Below are 14,969 nucleotides of genomic sequence, written 5' to 3' on the forward strand. Positions count from 1 at the left end.
GGTAGCAATTTCCCCATTGGTATTCGTGGGATCTTGTCTACATTTAATCAAAGTTGAGAGGACTCTGTCCTAAAGCACCATGATTTTGGACCAGTGGGCTTCTGTGTTACGTGGACATTCCAAAGTGAAGGGTTCCAGAGGACCTCCTGGGCGGAGGTGATGTCACTCTAGGAGAGATGTATAAAAAGAGGCAGGAGAGGAGACAGATCCCACTCTCTCTGACTCTCCAAACCCTGCTGCAGGAGCCTTCCCTGGTCCTACTTGAAGACGGGGCAGAATTTGGATAACCTGGTTGAACCACACCAGACTTCACACAGTGGCTCCAGACTTCACATACCTTTACTTGTCAGTTGCCGTAGAGAAGTCTAAGGGAAAATAAGAACATGCTGTGGATCCTGGTGTTGGTGATTTCTCTCAGTGTGAGCAGTGAGCTAGTAGCTGGTCAGAGAGGTATGTCTATAATCACTTTAGTATCTTTAGTGAGAACTTAATATATACTTGTAGGTCAAAAATGTTGGAGATTTGAAAGTCTGGTAACACCTTATAATAACAGTGACGTGAATAAGGCATTTATAAATTAATGATTATAAATTGTATAAATGATTACGAATTGTAGTGCTTATAAATGCTTATACATGTTTATAAATGTTTACAAATAATTATTTCTATACGTGAGTTATTATTAATAGTATATAAATAGTTTATTAATGCTAACTTATTGGAAGTTATTATAAAGTGTTACCACCTTTACAGATCAAATTATTTTGGGAGCCTGTGATAAATGTAAAATACATGTCTTGTCAATGTCACGTAAAATTATATTTGTCTAAAATGCTACGTTTATATGATAATCATCCCAATTGAATGTCACTGTTTTTATTAAGCATATTCCTTATTTTCAGCATTCATATTCAGCATTCATTTACACATCTGAAATGCTAAGTCCTATCATCTTCATGGCCAATGGGCTGATTCATTCAGCAGCTTATGCTGTTGAGCAACTTGTCAAATCACACTGGTAGTGTCATTGTAGTGTTCACACCATTATTTCTGGAGCCTGTTGCTAGGAATTCATACAGAAAACATGTCAGCTCCTAATGTGAAGACCACACTTCCCCTCCTCCATGCTCAAGAGATGTTGACACAACACAGATCCCTAAGGAGTTGTCCTAGGTCAAATAATATATCTAGTAGGTTCCTATTGGAGCAGCACAACAGTCCCCACATACCAGGTTATCCCAGCATCCTATTCATCTGGGACACTTCTTCCTGGGTAAGGCCCAGACCTCATGCCCTGTAAATCTAATATCCACAGGAGTCCATAATTAAGCCTTAAAGTGAGTGACCTTGCCATGATTCTTGCCAACAACTGTGAAACTTAACCAGACTCCAGTATAGTATCTGCTCTGTTCTTTCCAAGCTCCTATTCGATATCTTTCACATTGAAATTAGTTATCGATCCAAATTTGAGACAAATTGGTTTTGCAGCAGTAGGAAAAAGCATTTGGCACAAACCCCACGACATGTAAGTCTCTGTGTTTGAGTATGCATGTAATTCAGGCCAACGGATAGTCTTGGAATGCCAGCTCTTGTGGCAGGGGGATAGTAGCGCAGAGGCAGAGAGCCCACTCAGGTAGTAAAGATGATGAATGGGGAAGTGGATTATGTTGTTTTATAGAAGGACATCTGCATAGTTCATCCCCAACTCATTGCTCACTGATGACTTGAGTCCAACACAGATGTGCTTCCAAAACAATGTCACAAGAAGAGGAATGAGGTAGAAAAAAAGGTTTCTGAAAGGTTTCTTCAGCTGTCCCCACAGGATAACCCTTTTTGGTTCAAGGTAGAACCCTTTTTGGTTCCAGGTAGAACCCTTCTGGGTTCCATGTAGAACCCTCTGTAAAAATTATTCTATATGGAACCCAAAAGGGTTCTACCTTAAACCAAAAAAGCATTATTCAAATGGTTCTCCTATGGGAACAGCCGAAGAACCCCTTTAGGTTCTAGATAGCACTTTTCTTTTTTAAGAGTGTACGAGCAAGAGCTTTGTGATGTGACGAACATTCTGTTGCAACATGAGGAGGACTTCGGTGGGGTTGACATTAGTTTGAGTTGATCTTGGCATCCTATGATGATAACACCCCATTCACCTAAAATGTCTATTCTTACTATCAACTGACTCGTCCTTTGACTTTGGTTGAAACGTAGTATACTGGAACAGGAAGTATGTTCTGTCCATTGCCAATGTGTCGCTAATACAGTATTATGAAATATTTAATTTTCAGATGGAGAAATCCTCAATCAGATCAAGGGAACAAATCAAGCTCTGGCTGAGATCAAAGAACTGCTGAAACAACAGGTAAAGCCACTGTTTGGACGTACAGGGCAACTCTCTGTGAGGATTTCAGGTCCAGTATATGGTCCCATACAGTTTAATAATGTGAACTAATCGTGTATTTGTACCTCCATGCAGATCCAAGAGATTGTGTTCCTGAAGAACACAGTGATGGAGTGTGAAGCCTGTGGTGAGTAGCCTAGGCCAGCCAGCAGAAATAGATATGCCAGTTGGATGGCAGTAAATACTGTGGTGTAGCAGGCTAAAGCTCCTTCAGGCACATAAAACAGTTACTGTATTTTGAATACAGTACATACATTAATAAGTACATATTTAATATATAATTATGTATACATTCCACATAGAACATTTCACCAATATATCAACAGCATGATTGCTATCTCTATTATATGTAAATATGGTACATTTATCATATTATTGGCTTTCATGTACTTTTGAATATATACAGTACATAAATCAACATATTCATATTTAATGGAAAATGTAAACAACTAGAAAATGCCATGTTTTTTTATTTTATTTATTTTTACCAGATAAGTCGACAGAACAAATTCTCATTTACAGCAACTACCTGGGGAATAGTTACAGGGGAGAGGAGGGGGGATGAATGAGCCAATTAAGTTTCATTGCCTCCAGTAGATGGAGACATTGTATGGGAGAGCGCTACAATTCAGAACATTAATTCAGGTGGTCTACTTGGCTGATGGATGACTTATCACCCCCCCTAGGCATGCAAGGTCCCTCTCGCCCCTCCTGTGACCCTAACCCCTGCCACCCGGGGGTAAAGTGCATTGAAACGGCTGGCGGCATCAAGTGTGGCCCCTGCCCCGAGGGCATGGTGGGCAACAGTACCCGATGCATGGATGTGGACGAGGTAGGACACTTGAGCAAACACCCCCACCTCCCCCCAAAAAACAAATTCACCTAGTATTCTGTAGTGGGCCTAAATTGAAACACGATCATGTACTCATAGTATGTGTTATTGTGTATTGCACAAGTTATTGTGTACGTTGGTTTTAAATCAACTGTTAAAGTGTCTGATTTCATGATATCTCAATGGCAAATTCTAATATCTATTGAAGAGTCACATTTCGAACATATTAATACACTCTCTCTCCTCTGCTCCTGTGTAGTGTGTGGTGAAGCCTTGCCACATGGGTGTGCGCTGCATAAACACGTCCCCAGGTTTCCGCTGTGGCCCCTGTCCAACTGGCTACACTGGCCCTCAGGTGCAGGGAGTAAGCCTCTCCTACGCCACTAAAAACAAACAGGTAGGCATTTTGGCTCAAGCAAAAAGCTTATGAGCTTGGCATTGGCAACATGTAAGGTTTTGTTTGAAGATATATGCATTATGGCTTTCTTTTTTTGTATTTGAATTGTACTCAGGTCTGCAAGGACATCAATGAGTGCGAAGGACCCAAGAATGGAGGTTGTGTGGAAAATTCCAATTGTGTAAACACACCTGTAAGTATAAATAATAACCAATCAATGCCACTCAATACTGTATATTTGAAAATCCAGAGGTCTTTCCTCTGAGGTCTTGAGGAACTAAGTTTACAATGTGGTGGCGGTGTTTGTTGTTGTCAGGGCTCGTTTAGGTGTGGCCTCTGTAAGGCAGGCTATGTTGGGGATCAGCGCAAGGGCTGTAAGCCTGAGAGAGCATGTGGTAATGGCCAGCCCAACCCCTGCCATGCCAGCGGAGAGTGTATTGTCCAACGAGATGGGAAAATAGAGTGTCAGGTAATGGGATACGATTATGTTGCAATGGATCAATATGAATATGAATACAACCTAAATGTATACTGCTCCTTTTAATACATGTTGTCTATAGCATTCTGTTGGATGCAGATTGCCCTTTATTGATTCTGCTGAAATGGAATTGAATGTTAATTGACATTTCATGTACAGTCCATAACTCTGTCTTTATCCTGATTCACAGTGTGGGGTGGGATGGGCTGGCAATGGCTACTTCTGCGGATCTGATATTGACATTGATGGCTTCCCTGATGAGAAACAGGAATGTGCCGAGAGGAACTGTGCCAAGGTAATACACTATTATCACCTTGAAAAGACAAAGGAAAACTGTGACTATACTATTTCAAACAGACAGAAAAATCTAAAGCAGAAAAATTAAGTCACAGTCATGTGCTTTATATAGGATAACTGTCAAACGGTACCCAACTCTGGCCAAGAGGACGCAGACAAGGATGGTATAGGAGACGCCTGCGATGAGGATGCAGATGGGGATGGAATCTTAAATACACAGGTTACTGGTCTCTCTCTCGCTCATGCTTACTACAAGTATTTACACCCTATTTTGTATCTTAGTGTAAAGACAGGCTCTGATAAGACTCTGATGCCTCTATGGTAGGACAACTGTGTGCTGGTACCAAACGTCAACCAAAGAAACGTGGACGAAGACGACTTTGGAGACGCCTGTGACAACTGCCGTATGATCAAAAACAACGACCAGAAAGACACTGATATTGATAGACTGGGTGACGAATGTGACGAAGACATTGATGGCGACGGTCAGTATGCATGGACAGTATTTGACCGTGACAAGACTAATTCTACTATTGCTGTAATACATGTCAATTGACATATGACAAAGATAATATATCTTCCCTACTACAGGGATCCCCAATAACCTGGACAACTGCAAAAGGGTTCCCAATACTGACCAGAAGGATCGAGATGGGGACAAAGTCGGAGATGCCTGTGACAGTTGCCCTTACGTTCCCAACCCTGACCAGGTCTGGTTTCGTATTGGCTGTACTTGTACACATTCTAGTCATTACAACATGTTGTACGTAGCAGCACAACCAACTTTGGTTTGTTTGAATGATATTTATGTTTCCACAGTTGGATATGGACAACGACTTGATCGGAGACCCTTGTGACACCAATAAGGACAGGTATAGTAGTGTTACTAACTAGCTTTCTTTCCACCTCCCTGCCTTTAACCATTGTAGGCCTGTGCGTGTGGATCCAATCTATTGGTACTCCATTATTAAAAATTACCTTCCAAATATTATTTTATATGTTATGTAATGACTTTGGATCAACACTTAAACTTTCATAAACCCACAACAGTGAGAACTGTAAAATGGTCTCCAATGCTGAATCCTACCCCAGCCAAATCTCGGTATTGGTCTCCTTGTGTTTTTCTCTACTATTCTCAGTGATGGTGACGGTCACCAGGACTCTCAGGACAACTGCCCTGCGGTCATCAACAGCGCCCAGCTGGACACGGACAAGGATGGCCTGGGGGACGAGTGTGACAACGACGATGACAATGATGGTATTCCTGACCTTCTGCCCCCGGGACCGGACAACTGTCGCCTCATTCCCAACCCTCTGCAGGAGGACTCTGACGGTGAGTCTAGCCATCTTTCAGCCCAGTTTCAAAACAGTTCTTCAATATATCCGTGTCATTTTGATATTAATGTTATCCTGTGTCTTCAAAGTCACACATTTCTTTCGATTTTCTTGTTACAGGTGATGGGGTTGGGAATGTGTGCGAGAACGACTTTGACAACGACACCATCATCGACAGCATCGATGTGTGCCCGGAGAACGCTGAGGTTACTCTCACAGACTTCAGGGCCTACCAGACAGTGGTGCTGGACCCGGAGGGAGACGCACAGATAGATCCTAACTGGGTGGTGCTCGATCAGGTATTGATGCATGCATTAAATCTAATCTAAGTCAAAGGGTGTTACAGTATATACAAATAATTGCCAGGAGACATGTTAACTGCTTAAGTTCCATCATTTTATCTGATTCTCTTTCCACAGGGTAGAGAGATCGTCCAAACTATGAACAGTGACCCTGGACTGGCTGTTGGTAAGAACAGCAATCACACTGTGTCTCACGTTGGATTCATTCAATAAACCAATTTATGTACCTTTAGAAACACACCCTGACCCAAACTCACGCCATTCTCTCAAGGTTACACGGCTTTCAACGGCGTTGACTTCGAAGGGACGTTCCATGTGAATACGGTAACAGACGACGACTATGCAGGCTTCATCTTTGGCTACCAGGACTCTTCCTCCTTCTACGTAGTGATGTGGAAACAAGTTGAGCAGATCTACTGGCAGGCCAATCCGTTCCGAGCTGTGGCAGAACCAGGGATACAACTGAAGGTAAAACAAAATCCTATACGCACATACTATATATGACTTATCCAGTCGTAGTAAAAGTCAAGTTCATATACAAATTCATGCCAACACACCACAACTCGGTCAATAGTCTGGCCTACACACAACTCACCCTTTGTAGGGAATACCCATAGGGCCAGTTTCTTAGACCAAGATTAAGTCTACTCCTAGACTAAAAACCAGCTCAATGGAGAATAGATACATTTTCCAGTTTCTTCCCCCTTGAGCTGAACTATTAAAACACCTGCCCAGATTGATACATTGGAAGAGATCCACAGTTATGTAACATTGGTGCCTATGCAATTGTGTTGACAACTAGGCTGTAAAGTCCAACACGGGACCAGGGGAAAATCTACGTAACTCCCTGTGGCACACCGGAGACACCAGTGACCAGGTGAAGCTGCTGTGGAAAGATGCCCGCAACGTGGGCTGGAAGGACAAGACCTCCTACCGCTGGTTCTTGCAACACAGGCCCCAAGATGGATACATCAGGTAGTAGGCTGCTGTTAGACACAAGTCATAGGTGTTTGATGGCCTTTGGCGCAGTTTGACATTTATGACATGACATTGTCCTTTGATAATACACTCAATTTTAATTTGTGGCATTACGTGTACAACTGATTGAACTGACAACATTTTATAAGAACACATACTGTTGAACTTGAACAACACAAAATTATTTTCATGCATGTTTTCTCTTATCATATAATCCAAATGGTATTCTTTACCACAATAGGAAACATCTTCCAGTTCTAACATACAGTACCAGTCAAACGTTTGGACACACATACTCATTCAAGGATTTTTATTTATTTTTATTATTTTCTACATTGTAGAATAATAGTGAACACATCAAAACTATGAAATAACACATATGGAATCATATAACACATATGGAATCATATAACACATATGGAATCATATAACACATATGGAATCATATAACACATATGGAATCATATAACACATATGGAATCATATAACACATATGGAATCATATAACACATATGGAATCATATAACACATATGGAATCATATAACACACATGGAATCATATAACACATATGGAATCATATAACACATATGGAATCATATAACACATATGGAATCATATAACACATATGGAATCATATAACACACATGGAATCATATAACACATATGGAATCATATAACACATATGGAATCATATAACACACATGGAATCATATAACACATATGAAATCATATAACACACATGGAATCTCTGGTGACTATGGTTTCTCGTTCAAGGGCTGTCTGTAAATCCAAATGTTGTAACCCTCGATCTAGACTTGCCATTATCTTGCTGCTTCTATTGTCTGGAAATTGTCTAACCCAGGTCCTGACATTCTTACCCCTGTCGAATTAAGTAGTCAGAGTGGCCTGAAGTTTTTGCATATGAATGTAAGAAGTCTTCTGCCGAAGCTTGATTTGGTGGATGTATGGATAAAAACTGCCGACCCTGATGTATTTATGCTTTCTGAAACCTGGCTTAAAAAATCTATTACAGACAAAAATATTGGCATAAATGGTTACAATGTTTTTTGTACAGATGGTAAATCTATGGGTGTTGATGTTGCTGTATACGTAAAAGACAAGTTCCCTGTGGTTTTCTGATTTCTGTTACTAAACCTAAGCAATTTGAATATCTGTCTTTCAACCTAAACCTTGGTGCATCTTTAAATATTGTTCTATCTTGTTGTTCTAGACCTCCATCTGCTACTGTTGGCTCTCTGGATTGTATTTTCAAATTGTTATCACAGAATGTCAATTCTGAGTTTTTCCTGATGGGTGATCTGATTCAGGACTGGCTAACATCAACTCAAAATTCTATGCAATACCTATAATCTCACTCAGATTGTCAACAGTGTAACTTGGTTGAATATAAAATATCCTCTTTGATTTATTTGATCTTAACCAATACTCCTCATCGTTTTAATGCTTCTGGTATTTTTGCAAATGACAAGTGATCACTGTGCTATTGCCTGTGTGAGAGATGGCAAAATTCCTAAGAAATCTCCACGTGTCATTACGAAAAGAAACTGGAAGCGGTTTGACATTCAAAGTTTTTAACATGATGTATATAGCATTGAATGGAATGGAATTAATCCCTTATGTTGAACTAGCCATTTCTTACTTCCACAACACATTCCAGGATGTATGCACTAGGCATGCCCCTGAAAATAAAATCAGGAGTAAGGGCAGAGAGAACCCTTGGTTTACTAAGGAATTTACACAAATTATTGTTCTTTTCTTTTTTAGTCAGGTCGGTAAAATAAATATCAGTTACAGTCCCATCCTCATTTGCTTCAAACAGTACCAAAAATTAGAACAGGTCATGGTAGAAATAGTTTTAGTTACTTAGCTCCGTAGTCCTGGAATTCTCTCCAGAACATTTTAAAATTTGATGATCTAGTCTCATTGGTGAAGTTTAAACACTTGTTCGATGTTTATATCATAGAAGAGTGTAATTGTCTCTAATGTAGTTGTTGTACTGTATCTGTGTTTATAGTTTTGTTTAATGTTGTGTTAGTGTATGTAAGTTGTTTTGTCTGAAACATTGTTCCCCCTGCTGCTATTGGACCAGGTCTCTCTTAGAAAAGAGATGTTATCTCAATGAGAAAAACCTTTATAAAAAAAGGTCAAATAATACAATTTAAATGTAGTAACCAAAAAAGTGTTAAACAAATTAAAATATATTTTATATTTGAGATTCTTCAAAGTAGCCACCCTTTGCCTTGATGACAGCTTTGCACACTCTTGGCATTCTCTCAACTAGCTTCATGAGGAATTCTTTTCCAACAGTCTTGAAGGAGTTCCCACATATGCTGAGCACTTGTTGGCTGCTTTTCCTTCACTCTGCAGTCCAACTCATCCCAAACCATCTCAATTGGGTTGAGGTTGGCTGATTGTGGAGGCCAGGTCATCTGATTCAGCACTCCATCACTCTCCTTCTTGGTCAAATAGCCCTTACACAGCCTGGAGGTGTGTTTTGGGTCCTGTTGAAAAGCAAATAATAGTCCCACTAAGCGCAAACCAGATGTGATGTCCTATCGCTGCAGAATACTGTGGTAGCCATGCTGGTTAAGTGCGCCTTGAATTCTAAATTAATCACTGACAGTGTCAACAGCAAAGCACCCCCACACCATCACACCTCCTCCTCCATGCTTCACGGTGGGAACCACACATGCGGAGATCATCCGTTCACTTACTCTGCGTCTCACAAAGACACAACGGTTTGAACCAAAAATCTCAAATTTGGACTCATCAGACCAAAGGATAGATTTCCACCCGTCTAATGTTCATTGCTTGTGTTTATCTTGGCCCAAGCAAGTCTCTTGTTCTTATTGGTGTCCTTTAGTAGTGGTTTCTTTGCAGCAATTCAACCATAAAGGCTTGATTCATGCAGTCTCCTCTGAATAGTTGATGTTGAGATGTGTCTGCTACTTGAACTCCATTAAATATTTATTTAGGCTGCAATCTGAGGTGCAGTTAACTCTAATGAACTTATCCACTGCAGCAGAGGTAACTCTGGGTCTTCCTTTCCTGTGGAGGTCCTCATGAGAGCCAGTTTCATCATAGCGCTTGATGGTTTTTGCAACTGCACTTGAAGAAATGTTCAAAGTTCTTGAACTTTTCCGCATTGACTGACCTTCATTTCTTAAAATAATGAGGGACTGTTTTTTCTCTTTGCTTATTTGAGATGTTCTTGCCATAATATGGACTTGGTATTTTACCAAATAGGGCTATCTTCTGTATACCAGCCCTACCTTGTCACAACTGATTGGCTCAAATGCATTTGCCAGCAGCATACCACCCTGCATACCACTGCTGGCTTGCTTCTGAAGCAAGCCCTGGATGGGAGGCCAGATGCTGCTGGAAGTGGTGTTGGAGGGCCAGTAGGAGGCACTCTTTCCTCTGGTCTAAAAAAATATCCCAATGCCCCAGGGCAGTGATTGGGGACGCTGCCTTTTGGAAGGGATGTGAAACGGGTGTCCTGACTCTCTGAGGTCATTAAAGATCCCATGGCACTTATTGTAAGAGTAGGGGTGTTAACCCTGGTGTCCTGGCTAAATTCCCAATCTGGCCCTTAAACCATCACGGTCACCTAATAATCCCCAGTTTACAATTGGCTCATTCATCTCTCCCCTGTAACTATTCCCCAGGTCGTTGCTGTAAATGAGAACGTGTTCTCAGTCAACTTACCTGGTAAAATAACTGAGAAATAAAAATATTAAGAAGGAAAGAAATTCCACAAATTGCCTTTTAACAAGGCACATCTGTTAATTGAAATGCATTCCAGGTGACTAATTCATGAAGCTGGTTGAGAGAATGGCCAGAGTGTGCAAATGGTGGCTTCTTTGAAGAATATAAAATATATTTTGATTTGTTTAACACTCTTAGTTACTACATGATGCCGGCGCCGACAGAGATGGCCGCCTCGCTTCGCGTTCCTAGGAAACTATGCAGTTTTTTTTTTTTTTTTACGTGTTATTTCTTACATTAGTACCCCAGGTCATCTTAGGTTTCATTACATACAGTCGAGAAGAACTACTGAATATAAGATCAGCGTCAACTCACCATCAGTACGAACAAGAATATGATTTTCGCGACGCTGATCCTGTGTTCTGCCTTTCAACCAGGACAACGGAATGGATCCCATGCGGCAACCCAAAAAAACAACTCCGTAAAAGAGGGAAACGAGGCGGTCTTCTGGTCAGACTCCGGAGACGGGCACATCGTGCACCACTCCCTAGCATTCTTCTCGCCAATGTCCAGTCTCTTGACAACAAGGTTGATGAAATCCGAGCAAGGGTAGCATTCCAGAGGGACATCAGAGACTGTAACGTTCTTTGCGTCACGGAAACATGGCTCACTGGAGAGACGATATCGGAGGCGGTGCAGCCAGCGGGTTTCTCCACGCATCGCGCCGACAGAAACAAACATCTTTCTGGTAAGAAGAGGGGCGGGGGCGTATGCCTTATGGCTAAGGAGACATGGTGTGATCAAAGAAACATACAGGAACTCAAATCCTTCTGTTCACCTGATTTTGAATTCCTCACAATCAAATGTCAACCGCATTATCTACCAAGAGAGTTCTCTTCGATTATAATCACATCCGTATATATTCCCCCCCAAGCAGACACATCGATGGCTCTGAACGAACTTTACAAACTGAATTGGTCCACTCACACAGACAGCATCGTGAAGAAGGCGCAGCAGCGCCTCTTCAACCTCAGGAGGCTCAAGAAATTCGGCTTGTCACCAAAGCACTCACAAACTTCTACAGATGCACAATCGAGAGCATCCTGGCAGGCTGTATCACCGCCTGGTACGGCAACTGCTCCGCCCACAACCGCCCACAAGGCTCTCCAGAGTGTAGTGAGGTCTGCACAACGGATCACCGGGGGCAAACTACCTGCCCTCCAGGACACCTACACCACCCGATGTTACAGGAAGGCCATAAAGATCATCAAGGACAACAACCACCCGAGCCACTGCCTGTTCACCCCGCTATCATCCAGAAGGCGAGGTCAGTACAGGTGCATCAAAGCTGGGACAGAGAGACTGAAAAACAGCTTCTATCTCAAGGCCATCAGACTGTTAAACAGCCACCACTAACATTGAGTGGCTGCTGCCAACACACTGACACTGACTCAACTCCAGCCACTTTAATAATGGGAATTAATGGGAAATGATGTAAAATATATCACTAGCCACTTTAAACAATGCTACCTAATATAATGTTACATACCCTACATTATTCATCTCATATGCATACGTATATACTGTACTCTATATCATCTACTGCATCCTTATGTAACACATGTATCACTAGCCACTTTAACTTTGCCACTTTGTTTACATACTCATCTCATATGTATATACTGTACTCGATACCATCTACTGTATCTTGCCTATGCTGCTCTGTACCATCACTCATTCATATATCTTTATGTACATATTCTTTATCCCCTTACACTGTGTATAAGACAGTAGTTTTGGAATTGTTAGTTAGATTACTTGTTGGTTATTACTGCATTGTCGGAACTAGAAGCACATGCATTTTCCTACACTCGCATTAACATCTGCTAACCATGTGTATGTGACAAATAAAATTGGATTTGATTTGATTCCATACGTGTTATTTCATAGTTTTGAGGTCTTCACTATTTTTCTATTTTTTCATTGTAGAAAATAGTAAAAATTATGAAAAACCAGTAGGTGTCTCTAAACTTTTGACTGGTGCTGTAACTATTCTGGTTCGAGATGGTCATATTTTGGCTGCATTTACACAGACAGCCTAATTCTGATCTTTGCAGAATTATTGGGAAGATAATTGGTCTGCCTGTGTAAACGCAGCCTTTGTCATATTTTTGTGTTCCTTACTGGTCTCCCTATGTGTTTGTGTGTGCCATGTTCAGGGTGCGTTTCTATGAGGGTCCTCAGCTAGTGGCAGACACAGGCATCATCATAGACACCACCATGAGAGGAGGCAGACTGGGCGTCTTTTGCTTCTCTCAGGAGAACATCATCTGGGCTAACCTACGCTACCGCTGCAATGGTGAGCAGCACACTAATGCTGACCCCCCTTTAGAATACCCTTTTAACAAGCAGGAAGTAGAGGAGAATGAGGACCTTAGGGAATCAATTACGGAATGATTGCCTTGCAGCATCCCGATAATATAATTCCTGTATTGAGAAATGGATTAAACTGGTCTCTGGCTAAAGGGGAACTGCATTTACCTATATTTTGTGCCTGCTTCTATGCCTTCACATTAGCATGAAGTGATACTGTGGCCGCATTTATATAGACTCCATCTAAATGTCCTCTTGGCACACATACGACTAGTTTGAGGTTTTAGAGAGAAATACATTTGAGGCAATCAGCAGTTGAAACAATGAAGTGTTTTCCCCACCCCTTTTTCGGTTAACAGCTGAGGGATGGGACTAGAGGAATATAACCACTCCAAATTCATATACACCGCTATGGATGCAAGGACTGATATCCATGATATCAACATTATAGTTTCAAACATGGTTTGAGGCTATATAGTATGTTTACATTTACTTTGTTTATAAACAGAGTAAAACAGGCTTATATTTTGGTTTCTGATGCAGTACGATAGTTGAACTAAGCTTAAGTTCTAAGTTATATTCTTTAAGAATCAGTGGGTACATATCCTTAATTTATGAAAACAAATGGATGCAGCAACTGCAGAATGCCCCTTTAATTATATTGGTCTGTTGGTTGTGTGGTATTGTAAAGAAATTTGGACGTACTACAGACACCAACTAACTTACAGTATGACTCATTTACAGTAGGTTGGCCTATTGCCATGCACAGATTCCATATTGACTTATCTCGCCCGCTCCCTTTAGATACAATCCCTGGGGACTTCGATACATACCAAGCCCAACAGGTCCAGCTGCAGTTCTAACAGGGCACGCACATCTGCCCAAATGAAGACTGAGAAGACTACATCTACAACCCCAACATTCCGGAACACATCTCCCAGATGAACAGTACAGTGTTGCTTCTTAAATGGCACCCAATCTCCTATATACTGTACTACTTTTGACTAAAGACTATATAGGGAATAGGGTGCCATTTCACACCTACCCAGTGAGATTTCACTCAGCAAAATGGCGGCTGACATATTGATCACCACCAGCAATGACAGAGGATTTTCCTGTCTTACATTCGCTCCCCAATAATTCCAGTTCTCAGGGGACTTTTCTGTCTACCATTACTCTGTCACCAATATATAAATGTGAAAATGTATTTTTGTTTAATAATCAGGGTGTTGCCAGTAAATGTGTTACATTGTGAGGGGACCCTATGAAAATAAAAACATTTGATATGCATTAGATTACATGTGATCAATTATTACTGTTGAGTGCCCTATAAATAAATGTTTAACTACGCATCTTTATTTTGCTTTAACATATGCTAGAAGACTTACTTTTAAGTCAAAACAGTGAAGAAAAGTTATACTACTACTAACTAGACCGAAACTGTGATGAAATGTTCTACTAACTAGCCCGAAGCTGTGATGTAAAGTCCTACTACTAACTAGACTGAAACTGTGATGAAAAGTCCTACTACGAACGAGACTGAAACTGTGATGAAAAGTCCTACTACTAACTAGACTGAAACTGTGATGAAAAGTCCTACTACTAACTAGACTGAAACTGTTATGAAAAGTCCTACTACTAACTAGACTGAAACTGTTATGAAAAGTCCTACTACTAACTAGACTGAAACTGTTATGAAAAGTCCTACTACTAACTTGACTGAAACTGTTATGAAAAGCCCTACTACTAACTTGACTGAAACTGTTATGAAAAGTCCTACTACTAACTAGACTGAAACTGTTATGAAAAGTCATACTACTAACTAGACTGAAACTGTTATGAAAAGTCC

General features: G+C 40.9%; 1 protein-coding gene across 2 annotated transcripts; it reads left to right on the forward strand.

Annotated features, from left to right (window-relative positions):
- The first annotated feature begins 225 nt into the window (after positions 1-225).
- comp (cartilage oligomeric matrix protein) lies at positions 226-14,404 on the forward strand. Of its 2 annotated transcripts, XR_008075580.1 has the most exons (20): positions 226-450; positions 2,286-2,359; positions 2,474-2,525; positions 3,085-3,230; positions 3,490-3,627; positions 3,743-3,820; positions 3,944-4,096; positions 4,296-4,400; positions 4,515-4,622; positions 4,728-4,887; positions 4,994-5,112; positions 5,222-5,274; positions 5,542-5,735; positions 5,858-6,036; positions 6,157-6,205; positions 6,311-6,507; positions 6,842-7,014; positions 12,967-13,106; positions 13,925-14,075; positions 14,147-14,404. XR_008075580.1 is itself a non-coding variant. In XM_052475168.1 (19 exons), exons 1-19 carry the CDS (start codon positions 384-386, stop codon positions 13,981-13,983), a joined length of 2,244 nt encoding a protein of 747 aa, XP_052331128.1. In that variant the 5' UTR covers positions 226-383; the 3' UTR covers positions 13,984-14,404. The 2 variants fall into 2 exon arrangements, 1 of the variants encoding a protein (XP_052331128.1); XM_052475168.1 differs by having other exon boundaries at positions 13,925-14,404.
- The last annotated feature ends 565 nt before the right edge of the window (positions 14,405-14,969 follow it).

This window comes from Oncorhynchus keta, chromosome 22 (assembly GCF_023373465.1).
Source record: "Oncorhynchus keta strain PuntledgeMale-10-30-2019 chromosome 22, Oket_V2, whole genome shotgun sequence".
NCBI lineage: Eukaryota > Metazoa > Chordata > Actinopteri > Salmoniformes > Salmonidae > Oncorhynchus > Oncorhynchus keta.

What these genes read in the sequence shown, in the direction of transcription:
- comp (XM_052475168.1), top strand. Translation starts at nt 384, where the DNA reads ATGCTGTGGATCCTGGTGTTGGTGATTTCTCTCAGTGTGAGCAGTGAG. An exon ending in ACGCCACTAAAAACAAACAG is followed by an intron (nt 3,628 to 3,742) that starts GTAGGCATTTTG and finishes AATTGTACTCAG; the next exon opens with GTCTGCAAGGACATCAATGA. An exon ending in CCGAGAGGAACTGTGCCAAG is followed by an intron (nt 4,401 to 4,514) that starts GTAATACACTAT and finishes TGCTTTATATAG; the next exon opens with GATAACTGTCAAACGGTACC.